This window comes from Natrix helvetica (genome assembly GCF_964273705.1).
Source record: "Natrix helvetica genome assembly, chromosome: 1".
Lineage (NCBI taxonomy): Eukaryota > Metazoa > Chordata > Lepidosauria > Squamata > Natricidae > Natrix > Natrix helvetica.
In genome coordinates, this window is record NC_138548.1 from 76,814,892 (window position 1) to 76,837,089 (window position 22,198).

Consider the following 22,198-nt stretch of genomic DNA (forward strand, 5'->3'; position numbering starts at 1 on the left):
GGAGGGGGTCAATTTATTTTGCAAACCATCATAGGGCAGGACAAGAAACAATGGATGGAAACTAACCGAGAGAAGCAACCTGGAATTAAGAAGAAATTTCCTAAAAGTGGGGACAATTAACCAGTAGAACAGTTTGCCTTCAAAAGTTGTGGATGCTTCATCACTGGAGGTTTTTAAGAAGAGACTGGATAGTCACTTCTCTAAAATGGTATAGGGTAGGGGTGTCAAACTCAAGGCCCGCAGGCCAGATCCGCCCATGGAGTGCTTAAACCTGTTCCACGGGGCCGGGCTGAAAATATCAAAGGACCAGCCTGTTTTCGTCCTCCAGCAGCACTCTGCCAACCAAAATCGGGCCCCGCAGAGGCAACGTGAGGCCCGTTTTCACCCTCTACAGCCTCCTGCAGCACTCTGCCAGCCAAAAACAGGTTGCATGGAGGCCCCGTTTTTTGACTCCCAGGTCTCCAGCAGCACTTTGCTAGCCAAATATAGGCTGCGAGGGGCCTCCATGCGGCCCGTTTTTGGCCGGCAGAGTTCTGCAGGAGGACTGGATTGGACTGTATTACAATTATGTGTCCTCAAGTGCCTGCCTGATCTGGATAGAAAACAAGCAACAGCCTATATTAATACTATAGTTTAATGCCAGATTTTACACACTGTAGGTCCATTTAATCTACAATCTATAATTGACAGCCATTTCTATTTACTATTCTAGAAATTTACCTCTGCTGTTAGATCTTGTATTATCTTGTTATTCATGCTATTGTATTTTTATTATTAGTTGAATAATAAAAATACAATAGTGTAAATAGCTTTTCTGCCTGGAAAAGCAATTACTATTAAACAATGGGGTATAAATTTAGAAATAGAAAGTTTAGTGGAGTATGAAGAATAAGCAATAAATGTTTGCCAGTAATATCTGAGAGAAGAGATAATCAACTGGCTATGGTAAAGAACTGTGGAAAGAAAGGGGAAAAAATGCAGAGCCTACCAAACATCCACTATGGCCAGGCCCACTATGGCCAAGCCAAACCCTTGGCCCTCCAAGTTCAAACACAATCCTGATGTGGCCCTCAATGAAATTGAGTTTGATACTCCTGGTATAGGGTCTCCTGTCTAAGCAGGGGGCTGGACCAGAAGACCTCCAATGTCCCTTCCAACTCTACTTTGATTGATTGATTGATTTTTAGTCCTATCTTAGACATGAAGCCAGCTGGGAAACTTTGGGCCAGTTAGTTTCTCTCAACCCTAAGAAGAACGCAGCAGCACTCACACGTCAAGAAAACTGCATTGGCTATATTTTTGCTCTGCATATGACACTTTCCCTTGGTCCAAATCCAGCTGGGGAGAATGAATACAATAGGCTGGAACTAATGATGATGGCTAAATTGTTCTCATCTGTCCTTTCTTATGAAGCATCTAAGAACTTCCTAGATGGCTTTGGCAAATGGTAGTTATTAATGGAAACATTAGAAACTGCAGAATGCTTAAATCAATTTTCCCCAAATTGGTGCCTTTCAGTTTCCACAATCACTATACCTCCTTTGCATTAGCTAGTAATTATGGAGATTGAAGGACACCAGGTCAGGGAAAAATAAATTAAACCCCTGGAACAAACCAGCCTGCAGACCATGAAAGCCAGAAAGGCAGACACAAAAACTTCAAAAAGGTGTTACTTATGTGACACAAGTAGCACATTCTTAAACAAGAAAGAAGTGATATTATTTTCATTCAATTTACTTAATTTGAATTCAAAGTTAATCACATACTGCATTCTTGTAAAACTAGAGTAACCATGGTTAACGTAAGGAAATGTTCATTCAAGTGCAAATGTTTTAACTTTTGGACTTTAAAAATGGGAAGATAATGTTTGCAATAGATATTTTATATATTCATTTCCCTTTCAACCGCATGTCAATCTTATTATTTGAAAATAACTTTTGTAGATTGTATGTGGACATTGAGGGCACACCAGATCATACCTGTTGATATTATTTCAGTAATTATAGAGTTGTATTGCTATAATAAAAAACCGCTACTGTAAAACACCAGTGCAAGGCACCATTTAGTTGTATTATGACCAAAGCTCTCAGAATTTATTGCCAGCTGTTCCCTTCTATTACTTACATGTATGAGTGCTTCTGCTGGAAAGATTGAGGGACTATTTGGAGACCCAGTGTGGTATATGGCGTGATATCTGGTGGAACCGAGAAGTGTTAAGAGTTTCCAGACATTCTTGCGCCTGTCAGGCTAGACTATTAAAACTGTTCTTTCTCTCTGCTGTCTTTCATCAACATCTCCCTTTATAATCCCCCCTTATATAATCTAAAGGAATAAAGCTCATTTAAGTTATGATTTCTTTATATATTGATAATGGTCCAGTACTTTGATTCAACTAAATAGTGTGGGAGGGGCACTTTAAGAAAAATGTATGTAATTTTTCCAAGTCTCTGTCATTGGCTGGGACATGGCATCAAAGTGCTCCTTTCCTTTCTGGTATATTTGTGCCCCATTGCAGCCATACCACCAATGTATGTTTGTTTCCAAATTGGCTATTTCTGTCCACTCATTTCTCTAGCAAAGCATTTTAAATGTTGCAGCAAAATAAATTTTCCACCAAAACTTGAATTCTAGGCAATACAATTCATGTTTAAAAACAAGGAAACAACATTTTAAACATCTTACCGTATAGAAAGTCATAAACTGTTGTGTTACTATTTCCACTGGAACATATTACACCCCTTTCTGTTCTTTATTTGATCAATTAACCACATTTTCCCTTGTGTATTTTGTGATGTGACCCTAATTTCAGTGCTTAGTATATGGTTCAACCTCTCATATAAACCCCAATAGGTTAATTCCATGACCCATGGTTAATTTAAACATGGATAAGAATTCCATGTAAAAATGGTCTGTTCATGTTATTGTGGAGAAATGACTCCAGAATTGCTTTGTAAAGGGTGTGTCTTGGAATTATGTGCTAATCCTAATGTTCTAATTCTATTGCCTAAAATTATTGCCACTTAATGCTGCCAAACAATTACTGTATTTGCAAACCTTAATTTATGAAGTGGTATACACGTAATACAGAAAATTTGTTCCCAAAAGGAACATATTTTGCCCTTCAGTTTTTCTTTCTTTCTTTTTTCTTTCAAAACACCACCTCTGCAGTTTCCATCACTATCTTCTTGTTACCACTATAACCTGTTTCACGGTTTGGTTATACAGCTCGTCAGACCTTCCAATACTGCCCCCTCCACAGTATTTAGCCTTCGAATTTAAAATCTTTATAAAGTATTATATAAAATAAGTAAGCTGTTAAATGCTACACCTGCACTCTCCATTATCATGCAACAGAAGCCAACAGGGCTTCTAAAATGTTGGCTCAGAGCATAAAAACTGGGAAAGATTCAATGTCAGTTTTCCTAAGTGGTTGTTATTGGTATTAGTTAAGTGGCCATTTATTTATTTCATTTATATGTTCCCCACATACAAACAGTCCTAAATCTTTACACCTAGGCTTTCCTTTCCATTACATTGCTGTAATGAATATACGTTAAGCCAGTGCAATTCCTCTGACCAGGGTTCTTCAGAATGTGCAAGAACACGTACAAAGAATCTGTTTTCAAACTGTTAAAGGCAGCCTTATCTTAAGAGTCTCATGTGGTTGCTTCGGAAGCTGCTTCCAGCTGCGTAATACGTGTGTATTCATGCACAGCCACTCAGCTCTCCTTTTTTCTCAGCATGCAGAAAACACCCAGGGGCAGCTTCTGAAACAGCCACACGATCCTGAAAAAAAGAGGTCCCCGAGTTCTCTCTGCATGCTGGGAAAAGTGAAGCTGTACATGCACATACATGCAGAAGCAGTTGAAAAGAGCTTCCAAAGTAACCAAAGCAGCCTTGGAAAAAATGTGGCCACTTTATTAATCTAAAGAGATGCTTCGTATGCATTCCTGCATGTTCCAAGCCAGTCTGTTGAAGGGCTTGAATTTATCATTTGTACACCTATATATTTTATCTAAATGATATGTAATTTTATTTTCTATACAATTTGCCTCCTAGAAATGTAGACAAATATATCATGCAATCATGAAAAATTATCACAATTTATTGCTAGAGGGGCGTGTGGGAGCGAAGTCTTATGGCTTGCCTACAGGCATTTTTCTAAACACAGTGGCATAAAGAAAAATTTTAAGAACCAGTTTCTGGTGGCTGAGTATGCAATTGAAAGTCTTGCCAAACTTTTTGCCTTTTACATTTGTTTGATAAAAGCTCCCATAATTCCCAGCTAGAGTTTCCAGCTTCTGAGAAATTGGTGAATCCTCTTACTATCAGCTGGCTTAAGAACATCATTTGTTATGAAGTCATCTAATCTGTTCTTCTTTGATACTTTTGTATTATTCACAGGTGTTAAGTCAACATAATTACAGCACATGATTTTTCTATAAAGATTCTTCCAAAAATGACCAGGTTGACTCAGTACCTCCTGACATATTTGTAATGCTTGACTCACAGAAATGTAGCAACGTAAGAGAAATGGGCACTTTCCAGAGACACAACATGCCTGAAACATGAACATTTAAAGAAGTCTAGTGAAAAATCTAAACAGGCTGTATGCATCAGGTAGGTTTCTCTCTTTGCATTATGCTAAATGAACAGATATTGGCTGGTTAAGTAAAGTTGAAATCCAGAAAGTGTTATTTCTTCCCAAATTGTAAGCCACCCCAAAATGGCATATTTTTCTTGAGGATGCCCTTCCAGCTGCATTAATTCTGAACCCTTTTCAATTAAGCTTCAGTTTGAGAAGCTCTTTGTCATTACGGTGCACAGGACTTCCAAACACCAAACAAAACCATAGCTTTTCATGAACAACTTTTCCCTTGTGGTTTAGTTAAGTGAGTCTTCAAATGGCCCAGCACATTTCTTTGTACAAAATGCAAGACAAAGCCTTGCCACAAACATTATCTTGGAAGAAATTCCTCAGGACCATCTCTTGTTATTTTATTCAAGTTAGCAGGAAATATCTGCTGTATAAATTACAAAGTAATCAGAGGCAGGACACTTACATAAGTACCTCTTGTCCCCCAAATTCATAGGCACCTGAACTTGGGGGCATGGAAAACAAAAAAAAAATGAATCTCATCTATCATGGGGTACTTAAAAGGCAAAATCAATTTTATATTATCCTGTTCAGTAATGGTTGCTGTACCCCTACATACATCGCTTCTCCCTTTTACTTCCCTCCCCCTTAAGGACACGCATGGAAGTTTCCTATGCCAATATTAGGGTAACTATACATCTCTGCCCCAGGATGTAGCTTCAATTTGTACAGAACTTTCCAGCTAAACACTATCTTTTTTCTACCAATCCTTTTATTATCCTTGGGAATTTTCTTTCTTTTCTATGATCAATGGATATTCAGATTGCCCACTGTCATTTTTACACTTTCACCACTGCAGGCAAATTGGTCTGGAAAGGCCTCCTGTGTTTCAATGGCTGAACTTCCTCTAACTCTAAACTTTTCAGCTCTACATACCCAGTTTCCCTGAAAATAACAACTTCCTGGATACTAAGCCCAATCGGGCTTTTGAGTGCATGGGCTAAAATTAAGCCCTCCCCCTGAAAATAAGCCCTCCCCCAAAATATTGCAACACAGTAGCAGACATGGGGTGGCCATGCTCTCCGCCTCCTGCACCTCTAAAGTAATATCTCCCCAAAAATAAGGCCAAGCACTTATTTTGGGGGTCAAAAGAAAATAAGACCCTGTCTTATTTTTGGGGAAACATGGTACTACTTTATTGGGAACTCTTCAGAAACTCCACTCCTGTTGCTTTTGTAGTTGGACTTCTGGGCTGGGACAGAGGTAACTCATTGAAGTAGCTGATCATATTCTTTTACTAGTGCCTCCACTATGAGATCTGAGTATTGCAGAAATATTTTCATTTACTTTAGGAATATTCCTTGTTTACTCCACCATGACATACTGTAACTCCTGGACTCTCTTCTAAGGAAGCGCGTTCCATTGTTATCTTTTAGCATTAAGGTCATTGGAAATGCTTATCATTTCTGTGACATAAGATTCATAATATGGAGATTCCAATGGATTCTGGCTCATCAAATATTTAGGGAAGCCACAGACTAAGAAGAGCCAGTTTGGTGCATGGTAATAGTTATAGCATCAGGTTAAAAACTGGGAGACCATGAGCTCTAGTGCTGCCTTAGGCAGAAAGCCAGCTGGGTAATCGTGGGCAAGTTGCACTCTCTCAGTCCTAGACAGGAAGCAATGTCTTTAACATTGTAAGTCATCCAGAGTCACCTCATGGTTAAGATGGGTGGCAAATAAATTAAATATAAATAAATGGCAAACCACTTCTGAAATCTTGCCAAGAAAAGTGTAGGCCCTAGTCCAGGCAATTGTCAAGAGTAAAAAACTGATTTGAAGGTGCACACATACTCCATACCCTAAATAAATCGTAGGATTTTTAGAGGGTTAAATTACTATAAGAGTAAGACTTAAAACATGGTTTGTGATAAATTACCAAATCAGTTTTTAACGATACAATCCAAGCAAAATTTTTAGAAGACATCACTTTCACTACTGAAATTATTTTCTCGAGATTTCTTAGAAACCATTCAAACCCAAGTAACAGAAATTAGAAGTCTTCTTTCTGAACCAGTTCAGGAATCTCTGGAGCCAGTTTACCCTTGCAAATACGTATTTTCATGGGCTAACTACTGATGAAACCTACTAATGTAGTCAAGTCTATTTCATATTTGTTACAAACTGCAAGCTTTATACCCAGGTCCGTGCTTCTATGCCAAAGTCATGCTTGCTCTATCCAAGTCACAATTTGTTCTACAACTGAGACAGCTATACAGCTGTTGTTATTGTACAACCACAGTACCAACCCTTTTGTGACAACATTTACACTCCTCGGTATTATCATGTAGATACCAATAGTGCTTACTTCTGCATTAATGCTGTGAAGCTATGAACACTACTTAAGTGCTCCTGTGGGGGGCCACCAAGTAGTATTAAACAGCTGAGGAAGGGGCTTGCAGAAGTATTCATTTGTTGCCAGACTGAAACAAACAGGGAGGAAGTCGGAAGATGTATTTGATGACATTCCTGTTTTCACAGAACTGACATTTAACAGAATTCATGATTTCTTGGAAGTTTATCACGTTTTAGAAATCAGTGCAGAAGAGCATTCTTACACAGAAGCAAGAGCCACTGCATTCCGAGGGTGTATTTCTAAAGAAAGCTTCTGTTTTTCTGTTAAGGTCTTCAAACAGAAATATTGTATCTGGATTGTAAAACTCTGGATGGCTGTATTTTCTGCATTTCTTCACAGCTAGTTCTCATCTGGATTTTTGCAGCTCAGGCATGGTACATATTTCAAGAGTTGGGGTACAAAGTTTTAACTTTTCAATCAAGTTTTTGCTCTAGAAAATATACTCCCCCCTCCTTTACCAATGCTCTAAAGCAAAACATTTTGGCATCGCTGGTTCTACTCATTTTCCAGAGTCGCCAAAATAAGCCTGGCATCTGTACATTCCAAAAGGAAGGGATCCCTTCCGAGTTTCTTTCTCATTTTCTGTAAATCTTTATTTGAAGGGTTTCCTCAGCACAGAGTTAAATTCAGTGTCCAGGTTCTCCTGCACCTGTTGAATATTGTAAATATTTTCCAACATAACAAAAACTAAGTTAAATCATGTTCTTGCCAAATGGAAAGTGAGGGGGGGGGACGACGACTGTGAAATCCGCAAAGGCTGACATCCTCTTTAAATTAACCAGTAAGAAGCAACCTATGTTTTGAGGCACTGAAATGGGGGAAGGATTCGCCCCCAGCACATAAACACTTGCAATGAGACAGAAAGAAGGAACGCTGCGGAGGGAAGGGAAAAAAGGCAACGCCTGAGTATGTATCGAGGCAGTCGAATTAAAATCAAAGCGGAGATGCAAGCCGGCCTAAGGCGGGAAGGTTTTGGGCGATGGAAAATGGAGATACAACTTGCATTATGTACACATGCTTCAGACATAAAACCAAAGGCTTCAGAAACCAAAATGGTGCGCTCGAGAGGCGAGCGAGAAAATGTGGCTTAGCAAGTGGTCTCATTACGCGGCGATGGAAACTGCACTCACGGCGCCGCGTTTCCTAACAGGCCGAGAGCTCTGAAGTGTCGTGCCGCAATCGCCTCTGAAGGTGAAGTCACATGGAAAGAGGAAGGAAGTATTACCAGCTCCGCTTCGGTCCACCACCCAGCCCTTTCCTCCACAACTTAAAAGACTGCGCGCGAGGGGGGGGGGCGGAGGACGGGAAGAATTCAAGCCGACAACGTCCTTCCCCTCCCAGATGCAAATCGCGGTGTCAGTCACGTTCCAATGCATGTGTCCCTTTCCCCAGCTCGAATCGCGCCAAAAGTTAAGGAACAAAACTCGACTCGGTCGGGAAAACTATCCGACATAATACTCCACTAAAAAAAGCGGAGGGAAGGCCAGATATTTTTTTTAAAAAAATGCAACCACTGGAAAGTCTGCTGTTCAAATGAACACGAAAGCACTTTATTAAAAAAAAGTAAGCGCCCTTTGCAGAAACGCACGTTAGCAATGTGGCAATAGAAGAATATCTGTAAACACTGCAGGGGGGGGGGACGACACAAAAACTCCACGAGTCATTTTTCCAGCAGGAATTTGGACAAAATGGTTCGTGGAATTTTCTCGAAATTTTTCCTCCCAAACTTGATCGCAGTATTTCATTTCTACATTACAACGCACACAAAACGTTTCTGGCGCCAGACTTTTTAAAGAATTAATTTATATTAATTTTTAAAAAGTAGTTGCGGGAGAGGGGGGAAGAGATTCGATTGAACTTTCAAGTCTAGTCGCTTCTTCATACCATGGTCGGCGCTTAGAAACGCACGCGAGTTCCTGATTTTTAATGTTCTGATCCTATCGAGATGCATGAAGCCCTCCATCCTTGCTTTGACCACAGCCTATTTCAGAGTAAACGCGTTTAGAAAGTAAGCGCGCAGCCGGCACCCATTCCTGCTTTGCTTACTCGGAAGCAAATTCCCGAGGGGATTCAGCTAGCCTTGGCTCCCTTAAAAGACGGGCGTCCAGCACCCCCGGCCTTCGAGATGACTTGCAGTGTATCGATCCGGCAGTCACAAAAAAAAACCCCAAATCCTCTCAGCAGCGGGTGGGGGTGGGGGGGAAGGACCCGAAGAAAGTGAAAGAGGCCAAACTTTTGCCTGAGCCCTCGCGCCCGCTCACAAGCCCTGTAAAACTTCTCAAAGAAACAATTGATCCCGCCTTAAGTAGAGGGAGGAGGGGAGCCGCCGCATCGGGTGCAGCGAATAGCGTCACATGTTACATTCAAGTCCCGACAAAAGAGGCTTAACTAGCCCTTCCTTCGCCGCCTAATTAGAGGTAACTTGTACAAACACTACTCTCTTCAAAACTCCCCCCACCCCAAATTAAAAACAAGAGCTTCGAGGCCCTCCCCTTTCTTTCCACCCCTCCCTTTCCCCCACCCCCTCAAGGGCTTTGGGTAGGTTTGACCCCACTGGGTGATCCCCCTCTTCCTTCGTCGTCGAGCTCCCTCCGCCTCTCTCATTTAAATGAAGTTAGGACTCCTCCCACGGCGTAAGAGCTGAAACTTTATAAATCGAGCTTTTTGGTAAGTTCTTCTGGAAGGAACGAGAAAGGGGAATTGTTGGAGCTGGAGGGGGCAAAAGGGAGTCCGTCCCAGGGAAACTGGAGGCTGTGCCTTTACAACACTGAATCATTTTGTTTTTCTGTTTAAAAAGTTACTCCAATTTTTTTTAAATTCCTCTTTGTACTACGGTAGTTGAAGATGTCTACAGCCCTCGTGTCTCCAACAATCTTCGACTTGAGTGAAGTTTTATGCAAAGTAAGTTAACGTCCCGCATTCTCTTCTAAAACTTTTTAAATAAAGCTTTTGTTCCGATTTTGCTTCGGGAGAGTAAACAGGGTTTTTCTCTCGTTCTACATCTAATGCCCTCTTGCCTTTTTTTCCCTCCAAATTCAACAAGTTCTTTTTAAAAAAAAAGTTGGACAGGACGTTAAAAAACAGGATAAGATGTATTTTTGGCCTTAATAACCGCTCTGAGAGCTGAGAAGCTACTTGGGAAAGTTGTCTAGTGAGCCCCAAATCTTAGTTGAATTGCTGTAGCGCTAAGTCTTTCTGTGGGTGGGTGAAGAAGTGTTTTACAGTTGACTTTGAGTAGTTCTGCTTCTTGTTTTGCTCCACTCTCCCTTGAATTATTTAGAGAATTTATTTCAAGATTTTAAAAATTGAACTTCTCCTAAGATTTTTCAATAACTTCGCCCCTCCTCTTTTTTCAAACAAGTTTGGAATGGCTGCGCCATTCACCCGAAAAGTTCGGAAAAGTTTTCCCATTTAAAAATAAAATTGCATGGTTAAACTGTGTGCGAAGCAGTAGATTTTGGTGGAAGCGTCTCCCCTTCATCCTAAATTCGGTACTTGGGACTAAGGCGTGTTTCCTCTCGGCCGCCCCCCCTCCCCATGTGATGGAATGCAACAAAGCCACATTTTGCAACCCCTTTGCAGCCCGTTTGTGCTCGTGTTCTGGGATTCATGCGAACCGCTTTGTGTCGTTTTGGAAAAGTTTGCTGGGATTTACTTACTTGGCTGCACACCACGTTTGTTCGGGGGGGGAGTAAGATGGCTGTTGCCACGAATTTCCCGCAAGCTTGGTGCGCCGCTGCTTCACGCTTACGGTCTCGGCTTGCTGGAAAGGGAACTCGAGCCGTGCGTGATGGGCGACGGGAAGGGGGGGGGAAGGGAGGCTCTGGCTTTCAGGCTTTTGCAAAATACCGTTTACAGGCTAGTCACCCCGCCCCCTGCCGCCTCCCCGCTTTCTGCCTTGCTTACTTAGCTCGCTTTTTCTGCAGTTTGCTTTTCTTATCTCTCAGCCCACTCAATGTGGCTACGTTTTTCTCGTTCTCGCTAGCTTATCTTTGTTTAGCCGAAGTCGCTGGGTGTATGCATTTCTTAAGTTTGTGAAGAGTTGTTGATTGCTTTGGTGTTTAAGGCAGTGGGAAGAAAAGCCAGTGACTTCCTCAATTTTTGAGAGACGGATTCCACAACTTGGGCTTCTGCGTCCTTTGCTGTTGCTAACCGCTTGCAAAAGTGAGCAGCGTGGGAGTTGTTCTGCATTTGGTTTCCCTCTGTTTTTTTTTTGTTTTTTTTGTTAAATGTTTATAATATAGACACAAAGTTTGGAAATAAAAGTTGTTTTAGGTTGAGATCACATGTACCCAAACTGAAAGTTGCTTGAACTTTTTTTAAAGATCCCTCTAGGGTCAGAAAACTTAACTGGAAAGGAATTTTTAGAGCTAAGCAGTCATGTATGAATCATATGAACTGTAATTTCTTTGCACAAAGTGAGTGAGTGTCACAATGATACTAATTAAGAAATTTTAACTAACGTCTATCCCAAAGTTCACATCTTCTTATATAAATCTTGCATAGGTTCTCCTCAGCAAGAATTACATTTTGGGTTCTTGGAAAAATAGACTTGAAAGTATTGGTGGAAAAGATCTGGTTCTTCCCCTCTAGAGGTTTGGGGAGGAATTGTGTTAAAATGAAGTTCAGCTCTTGTGCATAAATTAAGGAAGTCTACAGCCAGTATTCAGGGAGAAGTACTATGGTATAATGGTCAGATTATGGCTGATACTTCTTCCTATTGTATGGTGGTACACCTTTGTGTAGGCCAAATCAAAATGTGTTTCATTGATACAGTAAATATGAACCTGTGGGAAAACCATTGAAAATCTTAGTTGTTTGCTGCTTCATGGCTTGTGATTAATGGTGTGTGCTTCCTACAGTTTGACCTGTTTGGCGCAGAAGAGAGCTTTAGTCATTTTACTGTTGACGAATCAGTTGTGCAGCTGTGGAAAAAGGGTAGTAGAATGGTCAGGTTTAAGGGCATAAACAAGTCAAGCTGAAAGCTGGATTGCTGACTGCTTTTTTACTTCCTCCTTCCAGAGTAACAAGATGCTGAATTACGGCCCCTCTGCTGCTGGAGGGTGTCTTTTGGACAGGAAGGCGGTAGGAACTCCAGCTGGCGGGAGTTTCCCCAGGAGGCATTCTGTCACCCTGCCCAATTCTAAGTTCCATCAGACCCATCTCCTAAACGGCCTTAAGGGAGAGCCAGGCCCAGCCTTGGGGCCCAGGGAGAACCGCTTTCGAGACCGCCCCTTCTCCGAAGGTGGAGAGCGCCTGCTTCAGCAAAAGCAGCCCGGTGGGCAAGTCAACTCAAGCCGCTACAAGACGGAGCTCTGCCGCCCGTTTGAGGAGAATGGGACCTGCAAATACGGAGACAAGTGCCAGTTTGCTCACGGCATCCATGAGCTGCGAAGTTTGACCCGCCATCCCAAGTACAAGACGGAGCTCTGTCGCACTTTCCATACCATTGGCTTCTGCCCTTATGGGCCTCGCTGTCATTTCATCCACAATGCTGAGGAGCGCCGGGCTGTAGCTGGTGGCGGTCGAGAGCCTGTGATGGCTGAAAGACCCCGCCTCCAACACAGTTTCAGCTTTGCTGGCTTCCCAAGTGCTATTGCTGCCAATGGGCTGCTGGACAGCCCCACCTCAATAACCCCTCCGCCCATCATAAGTGCTGATGACCTCCTGGTTTCTCCTACTCTGCCTGACTGTGCCAGCAATCCATTCACCTTCTCCAGCCAGGAGCTGACCAATCTCTTTGCTCCTAGTATGGGGATGCAGGTGCCTGGGGGGGGCTCGCCCACTGCTTTCCTTCTTAGACCCATGTCTGAGTCCCCAAATATGTTTGACTCTCCTCCGAGTCCACAGGGCTCCCTCTCTGACCAGGAAGGTTATCTGAGCAGCTCTAGCAGTAGCCACAGTGGCTCGGAGTCTCCTATCCTGGACACCTCAAGACGTCTTCCCATCTTCAGCAGACTGTCCATCTCTGATGAATAATCTGGTATTGCCTTTTGGCCTCTTCCCACATGTATTACAATGTTAAGCTTGTAGCTCCCTTCCTCTCCTAAATCTCCCTTAGCATCTTTGGGTTTGATGTTAACTCCAAGCTTGTCCACCTGCCTAGAGTCCAGACACTGGCTGAAACCGCAAGTGCCAAATTACAAAAAAAAAAAAAGTGATAACGTTTACAAGTGTAGTGCCTTTTAATATGTTCACTGTGACTATATTACCTCTCCAGCTGCAGAGGGCACCAGCAGCATCTATAGAGCTCTGCATTTCCAGGTGTGCAGGAGGGATATCTAGAACTAACCACTCCTGTCACGAGCAGTAGTTCAGATGCGGAAACCTCTTCCCTTTGTCTTCCCTTCCTTTGCCTGTGTCCAGTAGACACATGGCAGGTGGACATCTGTTAACATCCAGCCCCCTTCCATGTTTTATAAAGGCTTGTTGCCTGAATCAACTCAGGTCAGCCAGAAGAACAGTTGAGAATGGACAGTTCAACATGCGTGGGACTTGGTAAATGGAGAGTTAAGCCAGATGGACATTGAACGACTTGCTTTTGGTGCTACAAGTTCTCCGCATGTACATGTGACATCTTCACAAAAAGTGGGGAGGGGGAGGGGTATCTAACGGTGTTCATTCCACACATGCAAGTTCAGTGTAAACAAAGTTCCAGTAGTCATAGCTTTAATGGTTTTGCTCTAGAGTACAATAGACCTATCCATAGAGCACTCACGCCAAGCTTTTTATTTTATTTTTTTTCCCTGGGTTTTTAATTTTGTATAACTTCAGAAATTGGAGAGCAAATTTTGCTTGTCACTGCACAACAATATAAAGCTTATTTAACTTATCAAAACGTATTTATTGCTGAAACCTATGCTTTTTGTTAATTTTGTTCATATTTATCTGGATGATGAATTCATAGAATATATTCTTTTATGTTTAAATTATGATCTTCCATATTAATCTTAAGATTGTGAAGTCTTTCTTTTTCCCCTTCCCCACAGTTTAATATATTATACTACAATGACATTTTTGTAACTTTACACTTTTTTTGGTTATTTTATTTTTAAAAAATGAAAATTTAATTTAAAAAATGCAACAACTGTGTTCGGATTATTTATTTTAGATCGTTCCCCTTTTTGTGTCAGACTGCAAATTGAGTTCCATGTGCTTCTTTGACTTCCTTTGCCCAGCAAGGCCTCTCCCAGGTGGAGTGAAATTCTGCCCATACTGAGGTCATTGGAGAATTTTGTCAGGTGACTTCAGTAGAATGCGGATTTCACTGCTGGCCTCTAGAATGTATAAGCATAAGCTGTGCTGTGAGACGATGAAAAGGAAGATTTTTGCTTCCTTTTTTTGTAAGTATTTAAAGGAAAAAAATTACCCTTTGGTTTCAAGTGCCTGTCTAAAGACATTCCAAATGTAGTTTGTCTTTGCATTTCTGTATTCCAAGAATGGAGTGTTTCCTCTTTTAAAGGTAAACATTACTGGCACAAAGAACACATTGAATGTAATTTTTCCCATTACTGTTCACTACATTGCTTTTTCTTTCCTTTTTCCTTTGTGTGAGTTTATTTAAGAGAATCTTTTGTAACGACTGTTTGCAGTTTAAATCAATAAATCCTAAGTGTTTTTTCAATAATTGACAGTGAAACTGGTTTTACTTGCAAAAAAAGGTAAAAGGAAGCTCCTGAGAATGAGATAACTTTGCCAAATCCTCTTAACATCAGATTTGCACAAATTTTTAAGAAAGCTGATGTCCCAAACATCTATATGAAAATAAGCCAAGCTACTGTTATTGTTGGTTTTTACTTCTGTTTGTAGAAGAACTCTCATTTAATATAGCAAATCATTTAATGCCTAGAATAATTCTTAACTCAGCAGATGGGATTCCTGCTTTTAAAGCAAATTATACCAGGTGAGAAAATACAGAAGGTATACTTTAAGGCCACTTAGTTCCTCTCCAATGGAAAAAATTGAATGGCTTGCTTGCTAATCCAAACCTTATCTCATGCTTCCAGGAATTGTTGATAATATGTCACTGTTTTAGTTTGTTTTCTTCCCGAACCAAATCCCCCATAACCTCTTTTATTTTTCCATTTTGCCAAGTTGAATGACTGCATACACACACTGGATGAAAAATTATCCTAAATATTTTAAGGAAATCCCCTCCTCCCAATAAACCTTATTACATGGGCACTCATATTTCTAAGTACTGGTGTTCCTATATGTCTGGGATTTATTATTTCCAGTTGTGCAGTGCAATGGCACAGCTCTCATCCAAAAGAAGAAGAAAGGCAAGCTTCAAAGAGAACATAAGGCAGATTGCTTGTGCACTCAATTATTTTAGAAACGTAAAAGAGGCTGTTGCATTTTTTTTAGCTGTATCTTGATTTTCATTCAGGATCTTGGAATATCTAAGCACTCCTTCATGTTTTTCTCCCAGTGCATATAAGGTAGTTTGGGATAAGAGCTTCCATAGCTGAAAGTGGTTTTGAACTTAGGGGTTTCCCAGTTCTCCCCCAACACTTTATATATTAAATTGACAAAAAGTCCAGCCTTTAGCCTTACGCTGTGTGTGGTGGATAGGAATTCTGAGAGTTCTTTATACCTTGGCTGCAGGCCTTTGTTACTATGGCTCCATCACAATTCCCTTCAATATGCAGACAAGCAGGAAAAGAGAAGAAATCAGACACACAATGTTTGTTTCATAAAGTAATTGGTGCCTTTAAAAAAAATGCATCTAAAAATGAATAGTTCTGGTCTGATAAAGTACTTGCTATAATAAGCCCCTTTAAAAATCTAGGCTGCATAGTTGCTTCTGATCATTAAGCCTCTTTAACAATAGGACTGAATGCATTTCATCATGTACTCTGCCTCCTGGTCATCTGCATCACTTGCATGTGAACTAACTTAAGGGCATTCTGATGTAAGGAATGAAATACAGGGTGGATCCAGATCTACCGTATTGGATTTGGCCCAATTTGTGCATTTCCCCAATCAAACCTGCTCAGATGTTGGCTGATACCTGGTGGGAAAACATCTGCAATTTATTTGTTTCTACATACAAATAAAGTATCTGAGGATCCAGTACTTTCAAAACATTGATGAACAAATCCATCTATTAGCCGCGCAGTTCAACCTTTGCAGTCCAGATTCCACAAAGAATGGAAAAATCTGTTTGTCGTGAGCATTGCCACAAATCGTAAAAGACCAGCTCAGAAAGGACTCTGGTACTGGGGAGTTAATGTGATGGTGCAGAGATGAACAGAAGGAATAATTTAGGACAGCTGAAGGAAGTGGAAAACAAACGTGCAAATAACAGATAGGTAAGGATAATCTGTAGGTCATGAATGTATCATTGAATTATGAGTTAGGTAAAGAAGCAATGTGTGAGCTGGGACTTCCACAATGGTGGCAATATATAGCCTGACAGAAGCAGCCATTTCTCATCCGGTATTTCCCAAGCATGTTGACATTTCAATTTCTAGAATTTCCAATTATCACACAAGGTGAAGGCCAATGTATTTGGTGACCTACTCTAGAAAGGGATTATTTAAAGTTGAGAAGTGGTACCTAAGCAGCTAATTGAATCTCCTTTGGCTTCAGAAAGAATGCTTAAGTGGGTGGCAAAAAGAACCTTTTATGAAGAAATTCTATAAGGGATCTTTCAGGAGGAGGGATATGTATTGTAAGTAAATAGGTTTATAATAATACCGTTTATGTGGTGAGGTAAAATCAGTTCTGAGTGAGCTTTTTGTCATGGCAAGATGCAAGTAACCAATAAGACCATACCTTTCAGAAATAATACATGGCAGATGAGAACATGTGGCATAAAAGCTAAATACAACAGGTATGGTTTTCCAAAAAGAAATAAGTACCATATTTTTCAGAGTATAAGACGCACCAGAGTATAAAACGCCCCAAGAGGCAAATTTAAAAAAAAAAGTTTTTGCACTCTGCAGACCTCCCTAAAACAGCCTGTTTTTCACAAAAATGGGCCCATTTTTTGTCAAAAAAGGGCATGCATAGCCTTCAGGAGGCTTGTAGAGTGCTTGTGGGGGCTGGGGGGGAAATGAGCAAAAAAAGGACAATTTTTCGCTCATTTCTGCTCTCCCCAGCCCCCCAGGAGCACTCTGGAAGCCTCCTAAAGACTATGCGTGGCCATTTTTGCAAAGGGGGCGGGGTTTCAGGAGGCCAAAAATATTGTATTCAGTGTATAAGACGCACCGAGATTTTCACCCACTTTTTTGAGGGGGAAAAGGTGCATCTTATACTCCGAAAAATACGGTAGTACAGAGCACAAATATGTTTAGCTTGTGACGGAAGAGCAGCTTGGGAAATCTGTTACTGCAGGTAGCCTTGACTTACAACAGTTCATTTAGTGACCACTCAAAGTTACAGCATCACTGAAAAAAGTGACATGACCATTTTTCATACTTATGACCATTACCGCATCCTCTTGGTCACCTGATCGAAATCTGGATAGTTGGCAACTGGCATGCATTTGTGATGATTGCAGTGTCCTGGGATCATGTGATCACTTTTTGCGAAATGACAAGCAAAGTTAATGAGTAAATCAGACTCATTTAACAACCATGTTACTAACTTAACAGTTGCAAAGATTCACTTAACTGTGGCAAGAGATATCGTAAAATGGGGCAAAACTCACTTAACCAATGTCTTGGTTACATTTTGGTCTCGATTGCGGTCGTAAATTGAGGACTACCTATGTACAGTAGTTTCCCCACTCAGTTCAGGAGATAAAAGTTGGGCGTAGAAGACAGGTGCAAAGTATACACCTATTTATTCATTTTCTACACCACCTGATTCCCAATGATAGAACTTCAATCTGGTTGTGTTTCAATCCCTTACTAGAAACCTCAGGCCTCAGGATGAAAAAGTAAGCCAATGCCTTTATTTAAAACTTCTCCTTGCAAGCCATTTCTAAAGGAAATGATGAGATAACAAAAGCATGTGGACTGTTTGCAACACATCAACCTACCACAGGGGTGTCAAACTTGCGTCGTCACGTCGCGTGAAGTATCACGACTTTTTCCCCTTTCGCTAAAATGGGGGTGGGCGTGGCCAGCACATGACGCATCCAGCCCATGGGCCGCACGTTTGACACTCCTGATCTACCAGATTAGTTTCTTTTGCTTCTGCATCTGACTCTTTTTTAAAAAAAAAAAATCTACAACACTGTTGTGTTTGAATGATAAGCATGCTTTATAAAGAACATACTTTTCTTAGTGAAGGTTGTGTTTTAGTAATTGCTGCATCATTGGATATGAGACGGTCAGCAAATAAAGTTTCATAAATAATAATACTGCACCAAATTGAGAAGGAAACAACTTCTTGTTTAGCTTCTCTGGAGAAAAGCTTTTTTTAAACTGCCATCCTGTAAGGATAATTTGACTGCAGTATATTCACATTCAAGGAGAAGCTGTTAAGCTAGAACAGAAAAAGACTAAGCTACATTTGCCTATTATCCTGTAGAGTCGTGATGGCGAACTATGGCATGCGTGCCACAGGTGCTCTCTGCGGGCATGCGAGCCATTGCCCCAGCTCAGCTCCACTGCGCATGAGCACATGCCTCCCACTGGCCAGCTGGTTTTCGGGTCCCTGTCGTGCATGCGTGGGAATCAGGATGCATGCAGGAGAGGCGTATGCAAAGGCGTATGCAAGCATGGGGGGCAGAGTGTATGTGGGGGGGGGTGTCACATAAACGGGTCACACAGACATGGGGGGGCAGCACATGGAGGGAGTAATGCGTGCATGCACAGGGGGGGCACACGCATTGCATTATGGGTGTGCGCTTTCAGCACTCTATGCCGGAAAGGTTAGCCATCACTACTGTAGATCTTTAGTCCAAAGGTGAACAGGAAGAACACAAACTGTCACCATTTGTCTGAAATGTATAGGGTCTCCTGCCTGGGCAGGAGGTTGGACTACAAGACCTCCAAGGTCCCAACTCTGTTATTCTATTCTATCGTTGGAAATCAGTGGCATGACTTTGGCCAGCCTTAGTGTTTTATAATTTGCTGGTGGCTGTTTTTAAAAAATGGATATTGCCATGACCTGCAAATTGAACCTGGTTCAACTTTTCTGTTGTTAGGTTTTGTTTTGGGTTTTGTGGAAAGGTGGGGGAGAGTATTGACCTATTTTCCTATTATTTTTTCTATATCTTTTGGCCAAAAACAATTGCTAAACCTAATTTTGTCCTGTTGCCCAAGCTTTTTGTATGCTTCTTTTTTCAAAATGGTAGGAGTGAGAAGTTCTAAAAGGCTCAGAAACCATGTTAAGGAGTTTCAGAGTGCCCAACCCTCTCCTAAATGAATAGGGTTCTTGATTTATATTCTTTCCATGAGACTAAAGAGGCTAGGAAGGAAACCACTGCAGTGTTTAAATACCACCAAGGTGATTATGGAACACAATTCTGCAACAACAGAGGAAACAGGACTATGGGCCAGTTGCTTTCAGGCAAAATGTGGTTTATTACATTTCCTCATAGTTATAACAGAATTCCTATTTGCTCTCACTGTTTTATAAGCTGGCCTGGGCTGCACTGAATTGATTGCATTGCAAATGTTTTGAATACCACTGTTCCATCTGCATATTTTCCTCCATTTTTTGACACTTAAATTTTTAGGACCTGTCAAGAGACTTGGAAAAAGTTTCCTTTAGGATTAAGGCTTTATAAGAATGGCAAGGCACAGAAGAGTTTTTGCTCTTTTAATGGCTGCCAGAAATTAATCTTTTAAAAAAATAGTTTCATTTTGTTTCCACTACCCTCGCCCTCTTGCTCAACACGCAGAAGTGAAACCTCCGCTTAACTGCCTCCAGATTTTTTTCAACTGTCTTCAACATCTGGCTACTATCTTCAGAAAAGTCTTGAGGACCAGAGAGTACCATCTGGCATTTCCCTACTTTGCTTAAATGCTGGGAAAATAATTGGAATGGCTCAAGTCAATTAAAGCAAACAAGGAAACCTATCAAAATCTCTAGGTATCAAGAGGATTGATTGTAGATGCTTTATGATAAACATTCTCTGGTTTGTTTTTTCCTATGCTAGGTTTAATTGCATGCATAGTACATTGGCAGCCTCATTCCACATTCTTCAGCAATGATGCAAGTGCAAGAGTAGTCACGATTACTTCGTACTGGGAACTTAAAGCTAGTCAAAGCTCAAGGGTGGGTTTTTTTGCTGCTGGGCTGCCTGCATTTTTCCCCAAGCATGCTTTGCTCTTCAGCTACACTACCACCCGACGAACGAGATACAAATTGAAGCTTTGCTAGCATTTTCTTTTTCACAACCAACCATTTGTTCTACTTCTAGGAGGGCATTGAACGGGTCTGCGCATACTGTTTCTAATTCATGTTGCCCCACCTCTCTATGTGTTTCCTAGCCTTGTGCAAACCCCGAGTACTGATGAAGTCTTTGGAGAAAGGCAGGTGGAAGCAAGCCCCTCTCAACATTGGTTAAGGTGCCAAAAGGTACGCAATGACTCAGCAGCAGGCCTAGGAATAGCAGTTCTGTCCATTGCTCTGCTCCATCCCTCCTCCGTGACATCCGGCGTCATCTCATCAACAGGAAATATGTCTTCTGAACATTCTGGATGATTAGAATGAATAAATACTGAAGCTGATTCACTGAGCAATGCTATAAAACTGAGGCCCTTGAAACAGCGAGCATATACACATGCAGTTTCTGGAAGGGGAAAGGAAATAAAAGAAATACCAGCCTATCAAAGCTTTGTTTGCTTTAAGGAGCCCATGTAAGCAGATGGAAGTTAGTCATTTTCAGACATGGGGGGCAGGGGGGGAGGACTAGAAGCTTAGTTTATTTGTATTAAGCAACAGTGCTCTTATTATGCTAAAGTTTGCCTCTGAAAAGCAGTTGAACTCTGCACATAGAGTTGGCAGTGCCAACCATCTGAAAGGCATTGCATTTACTTTCTATTAATGCAGTAGACTACAGCTATGTTTAGTAGACCAGGGAACCATAAAGTAAGTGCGTGAGCAATGAGGTGGAATTATGCATTCACTGTAGGTTGCCCTACAATAACTAACTCTGTCTCAAGCCCTCATCTCTCTGTGATACGGGATCATATACTACAAACGAGCATTATAGGGTGGATCCAAGGATTGCTGAAATAATGTATGTGTAGCAATACATTCCAACACTAAAGTTTGTTATGGGACTCTCGTGAGTCCCATCGTGCAATAACATTTCCAGGACAATTAATAAGAAAGAAGCGATCATTATAAGACAATGTAAAATAAAATGAAAGAAACCTTATATATTTTTTTATCTGAAAAGTTGGGCAGATAAAGTAGCATTGCCTTAGTGCCAAAAGTAGTAAACCATCAATCAACCTTTCTGGCAAGAGAATTCAACAGCTGTGATGCCCCACCACAGCGAAGACTCTGACAGCGCCTGCTGAAGATCTTAATGTATGGATAAGTTGGAGGGAGATCTTATTTAAGTATTAAATATTTAATTACTTTACATTGTCATCAAGAGCCATGGTAGTGCAGTGGTTAGAATGCAGCATTGCTGGCTAAATCTACCGACTGCCAGCAGTTCGATCCTGAACGGCTCAAGGTTGACTTCCATCCTGAGGTCAGTAAAATGGAGACCCAAATTGTTGGGTGCAATAATGCCGACTCTGTAAACCACTGAGAAAATGCTGTAAAGCACTATGGACTGGTATATAAGTCTTAAGCGCTATTGCTACTGATTACATTTATTTTGCTGATTGAAAAGTGGATGCTACAGTGCCCATTGGTGTTACTGTACTGGTGAAACCTCCTTGACACCTACCAACTTTCCTGCCTAACCAATATTTTAAAAACATTATTGTCAAAGAGCTAGTATACTTCCAAGTGCCAATCTCCATCATCGTTCTTTGTTTTGTAGGCATTTTTGAAAAATACACAAGAGTATCTGCTATAGTTGTTGTTTGGCATTGCCATCCAAATAGCTTCTCCTTTAGAAGATTCCTGTTGTTGTTCTTGGTCATTTTAGGCAAGAGCAATCCAAGTTTGGCTTATATCAAATCTGGGAAACATGGATGTCCCAAGTCAAACTATTACCTTACCCAGCACCTTACAATTTCTGAACTTCCTTTTTCAAGGGCTTACAGCTAAGGAATTGTCAAACAAAGTACTTCCCAAGTCCTTGGGAAAACTCTACT

General features: G+C 41.2%; 1 protein-coding gene and 1 long non-coding RNA gene across 3 annotated transcripts in view; one reads left to right on the top strand and one right to left on the bottom strand.

Moving 5' to 3' along the window:
- Nucleotides 1–10,801, bottom strand: part of LOC309394594 — a 78,118-nt gene extending 67,317 nt beyond the window's left edge. Inside the window, exon 1 of the long non-coding RNA XR_014175753.1 lies at nt 10,673–10,801. This is a non-coding gene — a long non-coding RNA (uncharacterized lncRNA). The remainder of the gene's footprint in view (nt 1–10,672) is intronic.
- Nucleotides 9,559–14,640, top strand: ZFP36L1 (ZFP36 ring finger protein like 1). Of its 2 annotated transcripts, none has more exons than XM_081957943.1 (2): nt 9,559–9,914; nt 12,036–14,640. In XM_081957943.1, the coding sequence occupies exons 1-2, from the start codon at nt 9,858–9,860 to the stop codon at nt 12,990–12,992; spliced, it is 1,014 nt and encodes a 337-aa protein (XP_081814069.1). In that variant the 5' UTR covers nt 9,559–9,857; the 3' UTR covers nt 12,993–14,640. The 2 variants fall into 2 exon arrangements, with proteins under 2 accessions (XP_081814069.1, XP_081814070.1); XM_081957944.1 differs by lacking the exon at nt 9,559–9,914 and adding an exon at nt 11,040–11,177.
- The last annotated feature ends 7,558 nt before the right edge of the window (nt 14,641–22,198 follow it).

Excerpts from the sequence above, each read along its gene's own strand:
- ZFP36L1 (XM_081957943.1), top strand. The coding sequence starts at position 9,858 with ATGTCTACAGCCCTCGTGTCTCCAACAATCTTCGACTTGAGTGAAGTT. Across the intron at positions 9,915-12,035 it reads TGAGTGAAGTTTTATGCAAA|AGTAACAAGATGCTGAATTA; the intron begins GTAAGTTAACGT and ends TCCTCCTTCCAG.